The sequence below is a fragment of the Poeciliopsis prolifica genome, unplaced genomic scaffold (genome assembly GCF_027474105.1).
Source record: "Poeciliopsis prolifica strain line A6 unplaced genomic scaffold, Auburn_PproV2 SCAFFOLD029, whole genome shotgun sequence".
In the NCBI taxonomy this organism is placed as follows: domain Eukaryota; kingdom Metazoa; phylum Chordata; class Actinopteri; order Cyprinodontiformes; family Poeciliidae; genus Poeciliopsis; species Poeciliopsis prolifica.
Window position 1 is genome coordinate 6,708,261 of NW_026562404.1, and position 21,063 is coordinate 6,729,323.

Sequence of the window (21,063 nt, forward strand, 5' to 3'; positions counted from 1 at the left end):
AGAACAGCTGAAAACTTAGTTTAAGGGATAGTTTTGCGTGCAATGCATCCAAGGCTCTAGGATTGCCTAAGGTAGAATTTCCCAACACTGCAACATGAGCACTTTCACTGCCAAAAACTAAACTATGCGTTCGGTGCATGCTTAGAGGATTACTGTAACACTTATCAGGCTTGCATCCAAAAATAGGGAATCTACATTTAGTCTCGTATATTATGCAATGCTTTACTGTAGAAAACAAACACTGGATTCATAACAATCTGTTTGACATGTAGGCATTTTATTTATCTCCTTAGCGACCTTGAAAAATGTATGTTTCACTTTCAGTTGCACAGATTTTGAATAGTAAAAATACAGGACACATAAGTCACTGCTCTCATTTTTGACATTTAATGACAACACATTATATCTGCACATAACTTTTCAGGTCCTGAGTGCACAGTCAAAGTAGTAAACTGTGACTCGTCTTGAACTTAAGACAACAAAAGTTTTCCTGTGTGATTTAGTAAAGGAAAACATTTTGCACAAAGTTCCATTCAAAAGCCCCTTAGAGCCATTAAAAGTAATCTGGTGAACAGACAGCCCAAATGTTTATTTCTTTGCACGCCTTGACCCCTTACACAGTCTGTTTTCCTCATCCCTCCTTGTCAGGTTACTGAAAGGGCACGATCACAGAATTATCTTGAGGCACTTGTATGAAAAAGTTACTCATCTTTAAAAACAAATATACAATATATACAAAGGCCGGTATTAATCATCAGACCTTAGCTGCACATGTAATCATGTTTCAGTTTCATGCCTGCGGTCTTTCTAATCACTACTCCAAGACATCAAGCTGTGATTCCTAAGAGACTGCAGCTGATGTAATATCCAGGTTAGGCTTACAGTAAGGGTCAAGTGGTGTGGGGGTATATCTAGGGGACAGGCTAAAATCTAAAACAGGGGGGGAGAGGTCTTTGCAAAATATTTATCAAACAACATAGTCCCTCAGTGAGGGAAGCAATAAGCTCCACTGAAGCCCATAGACAGGGAAGTACCAACTTTAGTCTTAAAAATTATGCTATAATAGTGAATCAAGCTAAAGGCATTTTGAATAGAATAGCTGTGGTCCCTTTAGCATTGTCCTCTAGAACTCTACAAATAAAGAGTCTAGACAGCTGAAGAGAGCTGGGTCTATCGCTCAGAGCAGTTTAATGAGCGTCCGTAAACGTCCAGGGACAGATTGTTTATGAAGAGTAGATATTGTAGGGAGTGTACCCCAGCAGAAACTCGCCCACTCCGACACAATACACCACCTGGGCAATGCCAAAGAGTGGGGCGATGACCAACGCCCGGCAACTGGCTCCTTTAAGGAAAGCTCTGGGACCCTCTTTTCTCAGGATCTTTCTACAAAAGGAATACAAAGCCAGGATTAGAATGTAACTCCTCCCAGTTCAGATGTGCAATAGAATGCCCACGAATAAAGAAATAAGTGCCTGATGCAGTCTACAACTCCATTGTAGGTCTCCTCATTGGATCCTTTTTTGAGTGATTGCAACCTCGTCTTCACCACTGTGGAATACATGCAAAACATATTTTGTTGCAGGGATATATGATTTCCAAAAATGTCTGTTTGTTGCTTCCTACTTTCCCAAAATATGTAGCCATTTTTTTTGCATGCATCTCACCGTCACAAGGGCTGACAGCTACAGCAGCAACAGATCCAGCCAAACATCCGGACATAAAGGACCAATAGAAAGGCACAGACGGATCTTCTGATGAATGGCGGCCAAGCTGCTGCAGATGGGCAAAAAGAGGAAAGTACACAACAGAGAATGGGATGTCCCTAAAAATGAAACCAATAAAATAAGTTAGTAATCCAATTAATTATTGTAATAATGTATAAAAACAAAAGAAATGCACAAAAAAAAAAAAACCTCCAGTCACCTCATGAGTGTGGCCCCAAGACCCCTGTATAAACCTGGGACCCCTTTAGTCCTCAGCAGCTCCCTAGTTATTTCTAAGGCAGACATTCGAATAGCCTGAGGTGCAGGAGCGGTGTTGTAGGAACGACTGAGAACAGCACTGGTCCCCCCCATCTTCAGTGCAGTTACCACACTTGGCATGACCCTCTGCTGAGCCACTGGGAGAAATGCCAAGTAAACATCTTTGTCTTAAGAGAGTAACATTTTAAAGAGGTAATTCATATCTGATTGCACAAAGACATATAAAGATGTATGTTTTTTTTTTACCTATCCTGCCTGCATCTTGCAGCTGGATCTTGAGCATCTCCATCGGCGTGGTAACGATGACTTGGCACATTCCCGCACAACATCCAGCCAGCATCTCTTTGACGACTGTAAGCCTGCCACTGAGGAAAATTGCATGGGGTTAAAACAACCAAAGAATGTACAATAATGAGAAAAGAAAAATGTGAAGTAGTTTTTATTATCTACTCACATGTCATTACTCAACTGGTGGCGAAAAAAGTCATTAGCAGCTAGCTTTATGGCCTTCTCTGGTGTTACCAAAGTAAGATTTACCGCAGCACCTGGGCAAGGATAGGACCAATTAGAAACTGAAATATATTTGAGATGCAGCAATTCTTTCTCATTATTCTCCTTCTATGTGACCCAGAAAACAGGAAAAAAAATCATTTTCCAAAGGTATCTGCAGACACTGGACAGTTTTGGTTAAACTACAAGCCAATTAATTGGTTTTGTAACCTTTGTGAATTTGGAACACGTTATTAATGTTAACACAAAACCTCTCCGCTAAGTAGCTGCAACAAAGTATGCTAATACTCACCTCTGTACATGCCAAAGTACCCTTCAAATTTAAGTGTTTTAATGAGGCAGTCCATCCTGAATGAAACATGAGAACCTGATCAGTTGTCAGATGTTTTCCTTTACATCGCATCAATACAAAGAGACTGCTTCTCTTTGTCTGCACAGTTACTTCTTACATGTTCTTATACATTTGCTGCCCGCTGCGCTGGTTCTGCAGACGGGTCTTGGCCAGGTCTATTGGAAACACACATGTGACTCCTACCATGCCTGCAATCCCTCCATTGATTAGCTTGGCAGGTAAGCTGTACAAACACATAAAAGGTGTTTACAATAATAAGACCTCGCATGCCTCTTATACTGGTGATTCTACACACTTCTAATACTGAACTGAAAGATTCTGCAATACGAGAAAGATGAATAGTGGGGCGATTTTTCTTTACATTTCATAAGGGTTAATTTTAATCCCAAGTTATTTTTGGGAACCCGGTCCTCCAAAAATAACTTGACATATCCTACACACGGACAAGTCTTACACATCTGAGGCCTTGACTTTTTATTAATATGAATTATTCATCTTAAATAATGAAGTCACATTTGTGTCTACATGCATTCTACATGTCATGCTGCTAGGGTTCATACCTAATCTGCTGTTGCTGGACCATGGTTTCTTGTTTTTGGCAAGTGCAAAAATTGGTCAGGGTGATAAAGCAGGCCGCAGACGGAGGCAAGGCTGAGAGTCCCTGAGAGACACGGAGCAAGGCAAGAGGGGAAAGAAGAGCAGGGTTATATATAGCCCCACTGGATGTAGGATCAGTTTCACATTTAGCTCCGCCCACATCCCCTACAGCCAGGAAACTGAGCCAGAGTTGCTTGTAACCTCAGCAAAATTCCCCTCTGATGATACACTGTCCAACGATGTTAGAGTTTACGTAACTTATATTAACTGGTTTCCCTGATACTGATTAAAACAAACCCACATAATAGACAACTGAAATACCATTCACAGTTGAAACTAGATGGAGACATGAGTTTTATAAAGATACAAATAACACATACACATTTCTTTCTCACTGTATAGCAACAGATCACACTAAACTCTTCATCTTTGAGGAATGATGACCTTAAAGCTACGGAAACGATAACATTAGTTCTGCAAGCCTCAAGCTGAAATAATGACTAAATATTTAAAAAATAAGTAATTATTTTTTTATTTAACAATAGATTTCTATATTATTTAATTTTTTGATTTGTGGTTTTCTATACCTGCTGTGGTATTAACATCCTTAAGCCATTTACCCACTAATATTTTTAAACGCAATCCTGTGGTAAGCTAATTGGAGCTTTGCACTCTGAGCTCACGTCACATTATAAATATTTACATGCAATAAATTGACATATATTAAATATTTACAATATTTTGAAAGCAATAAATCTACACTTTAATTACTCGTCTGCTTTTATTCCTGTCGTGAGCCGGAACAGACTGTTGGACCGGAGTTGGAGCAGTTTTATTGCCGTTCTTTTAAAAACTGGTAACTCGCGGTGCGGTGAGTAACGTTCTGGGAGCCGCCATGTTTGGAACTGCTATTCCGGGGACGATGCTAACCCAGTGCTTCAGGCCTGCAACGTTTGTGGAGCTAACGGACGGAGCGATTTACTAATTCAAGAGACTGAATAATGTGTTTGATACATCCAGTTTCATACATTCAGCCTTGTTTGTTGTTATGTATAGAAGATGTTTAAAGGCTTATTTCAAAGAGCTCTGAGAAAATGCTAATTGTCTTATTATTGATCCATTGGGGTTGTAATATTTAGTTGTAGCACTTGCTGTGATTAATACCTAATTAATGGGTGGGATTCAGCCTGTGCTATTGTTCTAATGTGCTGAAAGTTAACTGTGCTCTGTTAATGTGCATTGCCCTTGGTTTATTACTGACCAGTACAGTTTATTAAACTGGTACATCTTAATCTTTACCATTTTCCTGACTCATTTTAGGATAAGGTTAAAGTTGCACTGCATTTACATCTCAGTTGTAGTTCACATCAAAGCATGTGGGCGTGGCTTAGTGTCAAACTTTGAGTATTCGCCATGAAACATCAAAATTAAATAACTTCCAAATGCAAGATCACACCTGGGTCAGACTTCCTATGTCTCTCTACAGAACAGTCCTGAACACATTTCCATGGTCACTTGATGACATCATAATTAGATATTACATTTTTGTCAAATGCCAGAAAAATGAGAAAGACAAGTTCCCTATGCCTGTCCACACACAGACACTCCTTCTTCCCTGTATTTTCCACTGTCTGATTACAGGCTGGAACTCTCCAGCCTCTGCATATATGTTTTCAGACTATCAGGATCATCGTATTGCCTCTTGAGACTTCTTTGGAGATGGCACACAAAATTGAGAAGAGCACAGAGTTCCTGCGCAAAATGATATTAGGCATGAAGTCAAGGCTGCTTCTTCCAAGACAGAGACCGCACCCTCCAAGACTGGATGTTTAGAGTTCTAATAATATTGCAGGACATTACTTTTGCTTTTTGTTGTTGTTGTTGTTTGTATTTTTGCAAAAAAAATTAAAATATTACCAAAAGTTCACAATAGATTTAAGTTATTAAAACTGTTCACATCTACAGATCATTTCTTCAAACGACACAAATTTCTTCTTCTTTTTGCAACTCTTTGGATCAAGTCTAAAACAGTCACACCAAAATAAAACTGTGTTTTTTCACTAGTATAATAATTAAGCAGAAAATATGACTATAAAATTGCGTTCCAAGCCTTACCCAACAAGTCTGCCCTCCCATGAGTATGTTTGTGTACCTGGTTGTCTGTCCCATGACTTTGTGTTGCCCTGTGATAGACTGGCAAACAGTCCAGGATGTACACTGCCTCTTGTCTTAAGTGCTAGAATAAACGCGGCTCTGTTGGTGTCTATAAGCCATGAACTTCATTTTGGACTAGAAGGGTTAGCAACCATTTTGGTTTATCTCAATAAACATGCATCTCACATTGTATCTAAATAGATCATGGGCAGTGAAACCCTCTTCTGTAGTGCATATGAATTATGCACATTTTTGCCCTCCTAAATTTAACAATGTGCTAAAGTTTTTGTGAGTGCAATGAGCAAGAAGACCAACAGAAGCAAAACGATACAATAAAAATGTCCAGAAATTGGAATGCCCATTTACAATTATTTATTAAAGTGCATACACAGCATAATTTATTGATGCAGCACATGTTCAACACATGGTTTCATTGCCGTATGAGTTTCCAATCAAACTACAGAAAATGGTACAGCCATCTAGTACAAATACTACTCATTCAGCTGATTAACTGCAATTTGACATGTAGGTTTTATGAGCATGTTGTCTGGTTTCCAAAACATCTCAGATTCTGCTTCTCCATACCACCAAGTTCCACAGAGCACTGATCGTAAGAGTACGGTCTCAGTTTGACACAGTGGTGTGTGCGTGTGTCACAGCGCCTGCAGCTGCAGCAGCGGGCCGCGGGATAATACAGCTGTGAGCTGACATCCTGAGGACAGCCAGGGATGGAGACAGCCCGGTACACGAGGGAGACGGGCACACAGCTCCGCTGAATGAGGAAAGCCCTGCCAAAGCTGCCCTTCAGGTTGGTATCCTGGAGGACATCAAGAAAAGATGAGAGGAACAGAGCAGTTTTTGACCAGGATTTCAAAAATGTTTAAAAGACTAATATTTCAGAATCAATTCTTTGAATGTGCGACACCACTTTAATTATCCATCCATTCCGCCATACTGGGTTATCCCTGAAGATCATAAGGGGGCTGGTGACTATTGCTCTCATTGGGAGAGAGACGGGACACGTCCTGGACAGATTACTCGTCAAACATAGAGCAACACAGAGACACACAGGTCAAAAACACTCACACCTAATAGTTCTTAACTTTGGACTATGGGTGGAATCGTGTGTGCAACCGCAGCGCACTGAAGAACACCCATGGGTAGAACCTTAATGGAGAATGACCCTAGGCTGCCACCATACAGCCACACTTCAGATACACTTAAAAATACTTTTGCATAAAAAAAATAAAATAATAAAAACTGAAAGAGTCTGTTTGTAGCAATTCTCACTCTCGTGTAGCAGAAGCCACTGCATATCGTTGTGTTGACTGCCACACACTGGGTACAGTTTTTCTTCTCAATCCATATGGTGTGATTCGTCAGCGTACAGGTGTGGACGGCTCCAACCATTAATGCAAAAAGGAGAGTCCATCTCAAAATCAACAGAGACATGCTGGAAAATGCAGATGCAGACATAAAATGAGCAATCAATGAGCAATCACTCGGAAAATGCGAAGCACAAACATAAAAGGCAAAACATTTGAAAGACGCAGAGCGCTTCATCTGAAACGCTTACAAACCTGTAAACTTTTATTGAAATATTTACAAACCTGTTTGTTTAATCTCAGTGAATTGAGCTATCGTTGTTACCACATCAGACATGCAGTGAAAAAAATGAGTCCCTCTGGATGTGCAATCTCTCACGTCTAGAAAAAAAATATTTTTTGCACTGCTGTTTTTCTACTTAATGTCATCTAAGTTCTCCAACTCTTCTCTGCTTTTCTCCTCTGCTAAGATTTGAAAATACGGCGTCTGTTCGCCGTCTTTTATGCAAACCTTAATCCATCTTGGCTGCCCCACTAAACTTCAGTCTATGATATCCTCCCAGACGTTATGTCAGCTGACATGTGTGCATGCGGACATGAATGTTCATTTGCACAGGTCGCACTATTCGGTGCACAGACGGGAGGACGTGTCATGCTTATCTAAATTTGAGTCCCAGCAGGTTCAGACGGCGGTCAGTAAACTAGTACATGTGCCAGCCAGAACTGATCAGTGAAAATGGCTACTTGGGTTTCTGGCAACTGAACAAATCCAGATTTTAATAAAAATGTTTTTTTTTTCTAAACTTGTGACAAATTTTTAAGTCAATGTTGTTCAAAAAAATGAAGCAATAAGACAGTTATAATGAGGAAATTAAATGATACAAGTTTTTTTTATCAAGAAGTCAGTTGCAAATTAAGTCATCAATAGTCAATCATCTTGTGAAAATCAAGCGTTTTTGCTGTTGATCCAGCTTATATTGGGACAGTACTCACATGAATGAGTCTGAGAAAATGGATAATAATTGGCTGTCAAACTAATCTAAATAGTTTCAGATAAACTCAAATTGTAGCCTGGAAACATCGCAGATAAATCACGTGGCTCTATTATATTAAATTTCCTTCAAATATATTATTTTCATAGATAAATGAGGAATGAATGGACAAACAATGAGTAATTTGTCCATTCAATTAAAACATTTAAAACAGGATAGTTTTAAATGACTGCTATTGCATGCATATAATAATATGCTTAGTCTTGATTGACTACAACTTTATTGTCAATATGAAGAATGAGCTAATTTGTACAAACACCATGGTGAGGAAGTTGATTATGCAAATCTTATGAGTTTCACAATTTATCTGTTTTTTGTCTTTTTTTTTTTTTGACCTGGGCTTACAGACGGTTTGTTTTTGCTCTACATTTCCGACGATGGGTCAGAACTATGTAACAACGCTATCAGATGAATAGAATAAACTGGGTCATAAACAGTACAGCAAAAGTCTTCCTTAAAACACATGGGGAGGTTTTTCATCATTTAGTTGACAAGAGGTTTATGAAAACACAAAACCATCAATGCGAAAAGCTGTGTATGTCCACAGGCAGCCAGAGTGTGTCAGTGCTATAAGGAAATAATACATATTAATAACATTTGTTTTGTTATTTGTTTTATTGTTTTTGATTTTAAAAAGTGACTGAGAAGCTACTCTATTCTTTCTGGATTAGTTAAAAAAAAAAAAGAGAGAAGAAATCAAGTCAAATCTGTCCTAAAAATTTTAGTGAGAGTCATATCAACAAAGGATATCACTGTTCAGTTTTGCCTTCCAACCATTAACCAGTCATTTAAAATATCTGCCCACATCTAAATGGCTTTTCTATAACAGTTAGCTGTTTTTTTTTCCACCATTAGCGCATTTAGCAGTGCATACATGAGATTGATTGACAGTGCTAAGACACTTCCCCTGGCTCTAATTGGTTGTTTTTGGTATTGATGACTTGGAAGTGATCCATTTCTTTAGACGGCAATAGGAGCTGAGGAGATGGAGAAGCTCGGTTTTTTCACAAATTAGATGCCTTATATTATACTGTCACGGCACAGTGACACTTTTAACAAATATCTAAAAAATAAAAACATATTTGAAAAGGGGAATTAAATGTCCATGGGCTGAGAATCAAACCCAGAGGACTATGGCCTCTGTGTACGGCGCACGTGTGCTACCATTGAGCCACGTGGGGTCGGTGGAACTGTGCTGTGAAGAGGACAGGTAATCTGATTGCCCCCTCTGCCTACGCCCTTTGTTTTCTCTTTGTTATATCAGTGACACCTGCAATGTGATGTCTGAGGCTCCAGTTGTGTGGCTCTCTGTTGTAGATCATATGAGTAACTCTACACGTTGAGATAATGCCTTGAAACTGGGTCAGACAGATAGAGGGGCACTTTCTGTTTGGTAGAGGCATGCCCTGACCATGCTCTAAAAGTCAAGAAGTTTTCAGGGTAAGGTACAGTATGAGTTTCACTTATTGCTCAGATAGCTTCATTTTGGTCTCTGCTATCTGATCAAGCCATCTTCTTTCACATATTTGTTGTGCGTAGGGATAGGTGGCATCAAAAGTAGCACAATGAAGACTAACAATAAAAGGCATATTAATATAACAGAAAATACCGAAATAAGTAAATAACTTCCGCAGCTCATAAACCCCCATCAACTAATTTTCTAACCCAATGGATAAAAAAATCTGAAGCACGTTACAATTAAGACTGTTGCTTTGTTTGATCGAGTTTTAACAAGCCAGTTGCTTAATCTGACCACTAGATGGCAGACAAAACCAATCTCCCGTTTCCTCCTCAACCAGGATGGATCTTCGAGTTTAACAAATCAGTACAAGCAAAAAAAATAAAAAAAAAAAAAAAAAAGTACAAGCTTCCTCCTTGGGAATATGTGGCATATGAAAGAGTTATGAACTGTAACTATTTTTTTAACCTTTATTTATTCACCTTTTAAAGATGAGACCCTCAGAAGAGTATTTGCAAAATATTCTGACCACGACTTAGAAGACAGATTGAAGTATTTGTGATATTTTCAAATGAAGGCAATCAGACTGTTACAATTAAACAATAGAGATTTTTGAACATGTCATTCTGCGTCCTTGATCTTACAGGTAGTAGGTGCTTCAAAGTCCTCTTTGCATAATTTAAAACAGCTTTGAAACGGATGATACATTTGACAGTGTGTGCTTAACGCAAAAGGCTTTGTTCAATGACAATGTTTATTTGCTTTGGAATATTTCTAGTTTTAACAATTTGCCTCCCTGATAGACCTTCTTACATCTGTTTCGATTACTCTGAAATAAAGAGGCAGCATCTCACAAATCACCTCAAACAAAAGCCCTGTAGAGAATCAAACAGTCGACTGTTTTGAGTATTCCCTTGTTCTTTGCTCACTGAAAACACAAGGACAATCCTTTAAAGGTTGGGAGTGGGAGATATTTCTGGTGCCATTTTTAGGGGACTTTGGCACATCACAGGAGGAAGAGGGAATAGCTTGACCCAAATCATCACATATGTCCTTGAAGATAGTCACTTATTAATAACGTCAGGAATCTGGAGGCCACCTCTAGTCCTCGTTCCAACTCTCCTCCCTTGCCTGCAAGGCTCCAATCCAGTATGATGTCCTAAGTTTTATCCTTTTTTGGTCTGCGTGCACCTTCACTTGCACTCGCACGTAACCACAAGGCCCCCACAGGGCCGCAAAATCAATCTTGCAGTGCTTAAAATAATCAACCTAGTTGAGGAAGAGGGCTTACCAGTGACATGTACAGTAGAGGAGTATTCCTTCCCTACTTTGACTTCAATCTTATACTCTCATTTTAATATCTGAAAGGCCAGCCTTTTTTTTTTTTCGGCTTTGTTTTATTCGCAGAATCCTAAAAACATATGTCACAGTCATGGATTTACCTCAAATTAACCAGACCTACCAGGAACATTTCATGTTGTGTTCCTAGAAGTAAGATGAATCAGATACAGCTCCATGCAAAAATATTTGCCGTAATCCATTTACACATTTTGTTATATTACAAGCACAAACATTTGTGCATTTTATTATTATGTTATGCAATGTGCAGAGTTGGTATACAATTATGAAGCAGAAATTCTAATGTTTTTCACAACAACAATGGGAAAATGTAGTTTGCTTCCACTTGTTGTCATCATGTGAAGCACTTTGGAGTGATCTGTTGCTGAAATGTGTACAAATAAACTTGACTTGACTTGATCTAGCTCACTTCATTAGTCATGCACTGCTTTGTTTGTCTCTCACATAAGATTGCAAAGAAATACACTGACTTGCGGTGATAAAACATCTAAATATTAATTGGATAATAATACCTCTGCAAGTGAATTTAAACACGGCTGTAAAATTGCTTATTTACTAAAAAAAAAAAAAAGAATGAAAATGAGAGGTGTACTTTGAACATAATTGGTGACCTCTGTCTCACTGAGATGTGAACCTAAAGCAGCTGGAAAAATGTGATCGATCTCCCAAGACAAGAATAGCATCTTGATGCTGGCCTGTGGTCATCGGTGAGACTGTCTCCTCCTTCCTGGATTGGCTAATTAACTACACCATTCTCTGAGATGCATCAGGCTGAAGATCTTCAAACAATCCCTATTTCTGTCTGTTACAACCTTTAGCTAATGAGCTCTCCTGTCATTTAGGGACGACACCGAGAAGAGAGGACTGGGGAAAAAAAAAAAAACAACCCCTACAAAACAAGCCAGGTTAGATCTAAAAGGCAAGTGAGCTGAAAGAAATGCCTGAAATCACACTTTTTGATATTATTTCAACTTATTCTAATGTATGCTGATTTTTAGACGGCGACGGGTTTTAAAAGGTTAGCAAATTTGTCCCAAACCAATGCAGAAGTCAAGGAGGCTGTGCCCGCCCTACATTGAAACTCAAATATAGCTGCACGAATTGAGGCCAGCACTGAAATGTTGCATTAAGCAAGTGGGAGAAATCCTTCTGTTTTATTCATTGCAAGATGTTGGACTGAGTAAATTGTTCTCATATAGAAAAAACAAGCAACTGTGTGAGTGGTTAGTACTTTGCACAAATCAAGTTTTTTATTAGTATTGAAAAGAAACGTTTATTTTATTCTGTCAGATGGAGTAAACCATCATCTAGGTCGCTGTATTTTAAAATCTTTTACACAGATATCCTCCTAATTTTTTATTGTTTTATCTTTTGCTTGTTTTCTTTTGCCAGGGCTGTCAGAGGAGGAGTAAAGTAATTACAACCTATCTCTGACTCACACTGGCCAAAAGCCCAACCTGGAGGATTTGCAGAGGACTACAAATAGAGGAGAAGAAGAAGAAGCAGCAGCAGGAAAACACGATAAACAGAAAATAGACAAATGTTAGAGACGATAACGAAGGAGTAACATAATTTTTTTTTTTTTTAAAATCCTGAAATGGAACGGTGGAGTGGGATTGTGGTGTGACAGATAGATGGAGGAGAGGAAAGACTGGATGAAAGGATGAGGGGCAAGCAGGAATGGCAGAGGGAGAAGAGGAGGGTGAGCTTCCGATGAAAGGAAGTGGGAGACATTCCAATAAAACACATAGTGAGTGAGTGCATCTGTGTATGTGTGTGCTTCCAGTCCCTCCTTTGTGAGAAACAGTATGGCAAGGGAGTGCAATAATCACAACCCCGGTAGCATTGTATTACTGAGTACCAAGATTAAAGTTGCTCAGTGTATAAATCTAAGTTAGGTCTACAGTGAGCTGTTATACCATTATTATGACAGTGCAGATAAATTAAGGCCAATAAACAAGAAAAGTATGAGATGGGAACTCATATACATGGGAGTGTGCTCTAGTTAGAAGGTAAATGATAAGATAAATCAGTTACTTTTTGAAGTTTGGAATACAATTTTGATTTCCATCTTGTAGGTTAGTGTGAAATATGTACCAGAAGGAGAGGAAAATAGAGGCAAAAGGAATGACGCTAAAACTGACAGAGTCTGAAGAGAAACAGGGGGAAGAAAAAGTGACACTGTGATTGAAGGACAGCAAGAGCTCTGAGCTCTCTGTCTAGATGGCTCCCGGCCTTGAAGGCTGCCAGCGTCAAATGGCGCATTTGGCAGCTGTACGTTTGCTTGGATTTCTCAGAGCTGCAATGCATCTTGCTTTAAACCCATCCACTTCACTAACTTTTTGTTATTTAATGGCCTAATTTGGCTGACCTCCTCATGTTCGCCTGACCATCAGTCCACAATGTAACTCTGGAGTCTCCCTCATTGAGGTGAAGGTGAGTGCTTAATGTAGCAAAGAGGATGAGTAACAGTGATGATTCACAATTAAACATATTGACTAGAAAGCACATTTTTTAAGGTTTTGCTCTCTTAAACATGAAAAAACACTGTTCGCAACATCTTATATGTCTGTTGAAATATCAACAACAACAAAAAAAAGTGTTATTCGTAATAGCATGCAATGCAAATAAAGGAGTTGTGAGTAGTCAGTGTGAAGGTCTGGGCTACGTTTCTGCTTCAAGACTTGGTCAACATGCTGGAATCGATAGAACCATGAATGCTGATCTCCACCAGAAAATCCTGAAGGACAAGGTCCATCAGTTTTGGCCAAAGCACACTTGGGATTTGATACAAAGCATATCAACAAGTCCTTTCTTAAATGGCTCAAAGAAACCAAAATGAAGTTTGAAGTGGTCAAGTCAAAGTTTGCACTAAAATCAGATGGCAAAGGTGTAGTAGAGGGACCTCAAACATTTTTACAATGTACTCTGCTTCAGATTTGATAGACTTTTTTTTTTTTTTCTGGTTTGCAAACATTTCAGTCAGTACTTGAACTGCACAATCTATTTTTACGGTATTAAAAGATGGATGCCAGGGAATTCTCACAGATTAATCTAGAGGTGGCATTTTATATAACAGCACTTCAGGAGTTTTCTCCTGCTGTTATCATATATAAGACATGGAATGTCAGAGCCAGACTTTAAATATTGGCAGGGAATGTGGAAGAAAAAACAAGAACATGTATGAATGAACATGAAATAACCCACTGAATAATATATTGTAATATCACGGTGTGATTTGCATACTTCAGGGCAGCAATGGCAAAACACAATGAATTATACAATAAAGAAATATTAAAATTGTTTCTGTTCATCCTTAGCTAATTTAACTCTGCCCTTATACACCTCTTACTTTAACGGTTCTTAGGAACCAGTGAGATCTCCAGTGGACAGTGAGTTGCATGGTGGTGGTTCGGCTGATGTTCGTGGCCAGCGCTGGTTAAGCTTCCCTTCTCTCCTCAGTTCTGGACAGGTGTACGTATCTTCTCCCTCTGGAAGAATGTCAGCAACAATGGGTTTCATAACAACAGTCAGAGACTCCTCTCTTTTTAGGGAATCTGTAATTCAAAGAATCCCTCTGCAGAATTACGAATAAGCCAGGGCAAAGGCATGTTCCTACAGCTGGAAATGGACATTGGGTGTGCAGACAGTAGATTATTTTGGACCCAGGACTTTTGATAAAAAAAAATAAAAAAATAAAAAAAACTAGGATTCCTTTTGCCAGCAATGAAGTAGGCAGGTCGTAGCACTCACAGGTGACAGGTTGCAAGGCAGGACGATTTCCTTCAATGGCGCCTCTTTGTTCTCATGAACAAACTCTTCCTTTTCCTGCCAAAAGCAAGTGGGATAAACAGTTCATACAACATCAAAGTGTTTTTTGATTTTCATTTTTGATTTTTGGATGGGGCAGACTTGCTTTTGTCTAAAATGTTCTGTTGTCAGGCTGAATTTTCTCTGCTTAGACAACTTGCAGTCATGAGAGCTTTTCTATCTTACTGCAACAGTTTGTTCACAGGAATGTTTGTTCACAATGGCCTCGATTCCCTAACTAAACAAACAGCTAAGTATATTTCTTTTGTCAACCCAAGGCTTCTTGCAGCCATTCAGGTAATATTTTTCCTCATCCCTTCTGTTCTGACCCTGTCAAACCACACAGCCATCTTCGTGCAGCTGTATCTTCAGCAAATACAAGAGGCCACATATTTGAAGGTCTCTGGTGAATATCTGCGGAGAATGGCTGTGAGCACCTGGACAAAAAGGCAAAACTGTAAAATGTAACAGAATGTGCAACATTGTGTGAGTGAGTGCGTAGCTGAAGGCTACTAAAACAGAAAAGTAATATAAATTGGTAGCTTCTGCAGGAAACTGAGCAAGGAAACCAACTTTCCCACTCACATGCACACAGGCAGACACACACAGAGAGAACAGCACAGAGGCAAACAGAAAACCAGTATTTAGTTCCTGCGTCACCACAGTGGCCATCTGTCAGCATGAAGGCCTTGCGTATGGATCGACTGAATTAAAACTCACACACGGAGACGCCACGCTGCGTCGAGATACAATAATTGTTCAATTCACCGAAGAAGTCTCTCACCCCGCTGACCTTTTCTGTGTTGCAACTTGGTTGGATTAATTCAACACATAAAGCAGCGGATAATCTGGCGGTCTGAACAGTTCTTTGTCGTATCCCTTCGTCTGTTTCTCTTTTCTTCTTGTCTTTTTGTCCCTCTCTCCATCTCCATCTCTATCTCTACCCACGTGAAACTGTCTGTTTGTCTGAATCTGCCAAAGGCTGATGTCATTGTCCACCAGTGTGCCTCCATGTGTGGGATGAAATGAATGCCGAGGTATAATCCCACGGTTTAATCCCGACCACTCCTGCACCAACCGGACAGCCCAAGAAACAATCATGACAGGGAGAGGCAGGTTTTTCATTTTTGGGAGTGGGGGGTTGATAAAATATTATAAAAAGAAAAAAGGCATGGAAGGTTTCTGTGGCAAATATTTCTTGTTTCCTTTATGAGACTTATTTTTTATTTATTTTTTTTAAAAAAAGCTCATTTCACTCAAAAATGCCCCCTCCTGCTGGGCAGAGAGTGAGATGGAGGGAAAGAGGGAAAGAGACGGAGAGATTAAAGATTATTTATTTCTCATGGGTGGGAGACAGTGAGGGAGAGAGAGTGAGTGAGTGGGAGGGAGGGCGGCAGTCAGAAGCACGCAAACTAATTTTCACCGATGAGCAGACAGTCGTGCCAGAGTGGGAGCTGTGCTCAGTTCACCTCTCCGGCGCTGCAGGTCTATTAACAAAGAGACCTTATTAGTAACATCTCTTTTTATTCTGCGAGCACTTGTTACCACGGCGGACCAGAGTTTCCTTTTGGGGATAAAGAGACTGCAGACCTGCACTTCTCCCTAAGCAGCAACAACTTTAGGTAAGCCAATGAATTGAAGTTGAAATCTGTTTAATAATTTTTTTTGCATGCGCAGCCTTTTTGCAAAATCAGTAAGGAATTAAAACAAAACATTGAATAAAAAAAATAATAATAATAAAAAAAAAGAAAAACGATCCAGGATCAAGAGATCAAGAGATCTGCTCTGCCAGCACCGCGTAAACCTGCTGCAGTGCCAATCTACAAATGAAAACAACTGGAAAGTGCCGATAGTTTGATATCTCTGTTATTGACCCAATGTGAAATCAAAGCCGGTACTGCATGACAGTTGCTTCAGCTGTTGTTTTTTTTGTTTTTTTCTTTTGTTTTTTTGGGCTGTTGCAAAGTGTTAAAAGCCTGACAGATGTTTCATATTTGGGGTATTTGGCATTTTACTGTAGATTCCTTAAGAGTAAAATGCTCTTACATTTTACTCTTAAGGAATCTCAACAATAGCCTCTTTCTCTGGCCAGATTGAACATTTGTTGTGGTACTTATATTCATTCCCTTATTCATTCTTTGTTCTTCACTTTTGAAAGCCCTCAAAGTTAGTAGATCCATTTGTAGCCTTGTATAATAATTGCGCTTCAAGGCGCCTTTTAGAAAAGCAAAAGAAGTTTCTTATTCTTTCTGGAAAAGTTTATTTATTTAAATTCAATTCAAATGAGAAACTCATAAGTTATCAATTTACATCATGAAATGATTTATTTCCAATGTGTATTCTGTCGTAGATAATTATGGCTTACAATTAACAAAAAACAGGAAATCTACTTTAAAAAAAACAAAATTTGAGACAGACAGAGTTACCTTCCACAAGGGGTGCAAGTCTATAATTTGGATACAGCAAATTAAGTTTGCTGTATCCAAACATAATAATGCAAATTTAAGTAGAAGGAAGATAACTGTCTTACCTGGGCGAATGAGAAAAAAGATGTGGACATTTGCTCTTTGTCCAAAATCCTCTATTCAGGTCAAAGTGAATTTTGCATTTCAGCTGGAAATCAAGGTCAGGGTCTGGGGGAAGAAAATCAAAAGGAGACCTGACCAAGTATTGATTGCCAATGATGTGAAGTAGAATACTTAGAGTGGTCTCACAGTAGTTGTGCGTAATATTTAGATTTTCTGAAAAGCTGAATGTTTTAATCTCTGAGTTAAAATCTTTTCAATTTACTGAAAGAAACAGATGGAATATGGCCACTCTGTGTCCAGTTAATCCATGCAATGAACTTATTCTACTACTTTAAATGAATTACTGAGAAAAGAAAATCTTTCAATGTTTTTAATACATTGAAATGCATCTATGTATTGAAGCTGTTTCCATCTTAAGCTTCGATTAATTATTTATTAACCTCCCATTAACAGAAAAAGAAGCAATGTAATGTGTTTTTTCTGTTCCATTCTGGCCCATCTTCTGCTTCAAGTTCTTCCTGAAATCGAGGTAAATGTCAAAGGGATTAAGAAATATTATATATAATGCAATCAGAGAAACAGGCAGCAGAAATTATTGAGATTAACTCCCTGGTGCTTAATGCAGCTTTACTAGAAGAGGTTCCAGAGAGGTATCAATTGAATAATTAAACTTATCAAAACTGATAAACTGCTTCTATTAAAGCTATAATGGTGATATTACATCATATTTTATTTTTGCAATGAAAGCAGAATATAGCCCCTTTTGGCCTCATTAAACTTGCTTTTATATGAAGGAGGAGAACAAGAGAAAGTATTGTAAATCTGGTTGAAGGTACAACAGAACAACACCTTTGAGACAATGTAAGAGGTTGCTGAGCAAGAAAAGCAAAGAAAGATGTGTGGCGAAAAAAGGTTAGCATGTTTTGTAAATTCAAATGTGTGTTTTTGTTCTATTTCTAGTTTTTAGTTTATCTGTTGAATCCAATGTAACAAGATGCAAATATATCCATCCATCCATCCATCCATCCATCCATCCATCCATCAATCCATCCATCCATCCATCCATCCATCCATCCATCCATCCATCCATCCATCCATCCATCCATCCATCCATCCATCCTTCCATCTTTCAAAAACACCAGTATTTAAGATGCAACTTAAAATTAGACATTCTTCTTGGAGTTGTGCTTCTCCAACACAGAATATCTCCATTTCCTAAATGTGCAATCAGCTGTTACATGTAACGTTAAATACAATAAGGTACATTTTCATTTAAAAACTAGAAATATCTGTAGACACAGATCAGTCGATCCATTCTTTCTGCCAGTGCACATATTAAGGAAAGAGACTGAGTTGGGAGATTCTAATGGAAAATTACAACGGAGTAACCTACGAGTCAGACGCATTTAGAGTAATATTAAAAAGTCAAATCATCTTACAGTGGGATAACAACTATGACATTATTGCAGGATGTTTAGGATTGGTCATGTGCAACTTATGTAATATCTATCAGCCTGTTTGTCTGCCAGTTGGTCTGTTTACTTTTAAAATCCTCTTTTAGCCACTGCTAGAAGACCAGGCGTCTAATGGACAAAAAGATTCCTCCTATATACCTTACGATCGAATCTCCATTTTTAGTTTCACCAGTTTCATGACTACCAAAGTACAAAGCAATGCACATAACCTAAAGTTTATATAATATTTTATTTCAAATATGTGTCAGGTATTATGCAGAAACCAGATTGATATTGTTAGAAGACTAAAGATGCAGATTCTGTCATAACATGCTGATTTTCAGGTGACACTTAAACATTGTAGAAAGTTTTACAGGCACTAATGTTGAAACAGATCTTTCAGTTTGTTTATTACAAAAGGTAATGGACATATGGACCATTTTAAAATATGATTCTAAGTGAGTTCCTTACCTAGTCTTGATTTTAAGCCAATATTAACTTACTGACTAAAACACAAAGTTTGTGACATTTGGAGTTAAACTAAAATTCAATAGGTTTACTTGAAAAGCTTCTATGACATTGTCCAGTTGCCAATATAAAAATATGCAAGATACAAGATCAAATTGTTCCATTACATCATACAGTGTAAAATTACAAAAATGTCAGAAAAAGTGCACATCCTGCAGGATGGAAATACTTCACATTGTGAAAAAGATGGACAGTCACTAAAGGAGCGCCACCTATAGCTCTGACTAGGTAACGCTAGTTGAGCTCTTTTGTCAATCCACAAAAAGTTTTACCTCAACACAAAGGTCAACTAATAAACCAGCAGGTGTTGATATTATTACTCTATATTATAATAAGACTATGTCGTAATTAATAAAATAATAAATACATTTTAAGGATGATAAAATAACTATAATAATACATTTTTTTAGCTTCAAAATTATTAACCGCTGCCCTCTATTTTGAATTAAATCATGTTATCCATTTTTGTTTTACATTTGAAACAATAATCATGACAAAGTGGTGTTTTTGCTCAAGATTGTCATACTGTGAAGATCTCATTCCACCCTATGTCCTTGTGCCACTACATCCAGCTGTTCAGATTTTGTTGTCTCTTTGATATATTATTTGTATCATCACAAAGACACATTCGAATCGTCTGTGTGCAAACAGGTGTAGTGTGTTTAAATGGCATGGCGAGGCATGGAATGATAAATGTAAATAATAGAGTCAATAATCCTTGTTTTATTCTTGTGCAAATGTTTTCTAATGTCATTGCGCTGCCGTGTCCCAGGCTTGCTACAGTCTGCAACCAACACGTTCGCAGTTACAGTGATTTACCATCACAGCAGCCAGCACAGGTTACAGATGGTTGTAGGAGATTAGGAGGTGCCTCTATCCATCAGGATGACTTTTTGAAACATCTGTGTAATGTGACGCAGTGTTTGCTCAGTGTCCCCACATTTGGTGGCCGACAATGATCTCAATGTAGAACAGATAGCATCGAGGAAACATTTTTATCTTCTTCTTTTTAAAAAAAAAAACAATTTGTCAGTCTGTGAGGCAAAACTGGTTTAGCTGGACAAGAAATGCCAACACATAACAGCCAGAATTTGCCTTTTTTCACACACAGACTCATACACACACGCTACAGTTATATAACAACAAGCTTCTGGACAAAGTGCACACACAGCATATGTTTTTGTTTTCCTTTTCCCTCATAACTGAGCTTGGTGCCAGAGGTATCTCATGTCCTGCCCTCCTTGCTCATCTGCTGCATTCCTGCACCCAGCCACTCTCAAGTCAGCTGCTCCCTCAATCCTCCAGCTGAGCCCCATGTCATTTACAGTCCTCCTGATGTTATTCTCTGTTTCTGTCCATCCATTTTTCTGTTTGCCCGTGCATCTATTTTTTATTTTTTTTTACCTGGGTAGGTAGTGTGGTGTATTCAAGATGCTGATGTGGTGACTCTTCAGGACTAAAACCCCTGCAGGCTGGACTTTGGTTGAACAGTGAAGATATTATTGAAGACTGCAACCTAAGTCAGCACAACTGAATCACGAGGAAATCTTGACTCGATCATAGAGACATTTGGCCGATCTCCGGACAGTGTCCCTTTTCTTGGGTTCTGACCAACATATATTTACATCTTCATCTTGACCTGTACTCCACGCATCCCAAAAAGTGCTCTTGTGTATTCAGACATTACAGCTCGGCTACTATCGAGCGATTTAACCGATTTTCTAAACCAAAGAATAACTTCCTTTCTGAAAAAAACTGTATCCTATTTGACCACACTTTGTTATTGATGACTGGACTATGTATTTGGATCTTTTTTTCCATCATTTTTCACTTTATATCTTTGTACAAAAAACCATGCTCTCCACGTGTGGCTCTTAGATTTTGTTTCTCTCTCCCTCGGCCATATGTTGCATGGTCACTGGCATTCGAAGGTCCAGTTTATTCTTCCAAGTG

General features: G+C 38.6%; 3 protein-coding genes across 4 annotated transcripts in view; 1 reads left to right on the forward strand and 2 right to left on the reverse strand.

Annotated features, from left to right (window-relative positions):
• Positions 1–255: 255 nt before the first annotated feature.
• On the reverse strand, positions 256–3,512 carry LOC129372348 (mitochondrial glutamate carrier 1-like). Its single transcript, XM_055049590.1, has 9 exons — positions 3,405–3,512; positions 2,942–3,067; positions 2,785–2,840; positions 2,437–2,527; positions 2,229–2,347; positions 1,924–2,119; positions 1,665–1,822; positions 1,473–1,548; positions 256–1,383 (listed from the first exon to the last, which is right to left on the reverse strand). The coding sequence occupies exons 1-9, from the start codon at positions 3,425–3,427 to the stop codon at positions 1,224–1,226; spliced, it is 1,005 nt and encodes a 334-aa protein (XP_054905565.1). The 5' UTR covers positions 3,428–3,512; the 3' UTR covers positions 256–1,223.
• A 2,446-nt stretch (positions 3,513–5,958) lies between these two features.
• LOC129372363 (follitropin subunit beta-like) lies at positions 5,959–7,071 on the reverse strand. The gene is made up of 2 exons (XM_055049607.1): positions 6,886–7,071; positions 5,959–6,412 (listed from the first exon to the last, which is right to left on the reverse strand). Exons 1-2 carry the CDS (start codon positions 7,069–7,071, stop codon positions 6,128–6,130), a joined length of 471 nt encoding a protein of 156 aa, XP_054905582.1. The 3' UTR covers positions 5,959–6,127.
• Positions 7,072–16,028: 8,957 nt separating this feature from the next.
• The window catches only part of camkvl (CaM kinase-like vesicle-associated, like), a 46,283-nt gene continuing 41,248 nt past the window's right edge, over positions 16,029–21,063 (forward strand). For both annotated transcript variants that reach the window (XM_055049565.1, XM_055049564.1), the window contains exon 1: positions 16,029–16,222. The gene's annotated coding sequence lies outside the window, so the exon portion shown is untranslated. The remainder of the gene's footprint in view (positions 16,223–21,063) is intronic.

What these genes read in the sequence shown, in the direction of transcription:
- LOC129372348 (XM_055049590.1), bottom strand. Translation starts at nt 3,427, where the DNA reads ATGGTCCAGCAACAGCAGATTAG. An exon ending in CAGCAAATGTATAAGAACAT is followed by an intron (nt 2,841 to 2,941) that starts GTAAGAAGTAAC and finishes TGTTTCATTCAG; the next exon opens with GATGGACTGCCTCATTAAAA. An exon ending in AGCTGTCAGCCCTTGTGACG is followed by an intron (nt 1,549 to 1,664) that starts GTGAGATGCATG and finishes TGTATTCCACAG; the next exon opens with TGGTGAAGACGAGGTTGCAA.
- LOC129372363 (XM_055049607.1), bottom strand. Translation starts at nt 7,071, where the DNA reads ATGTCTGCATCTGCATTTTCCAGCATGTCTCTGTTGATTTTGAGATGG. An exon ending in GTGGCTTCTGCTACACGAGA is followed by an intron (nt 6,413 to 6,885) that starts GTGAGAATTGCT and finishes GATGTCCTCCAG; the next exon opens with GATACCAACCTGAAGGGCAG.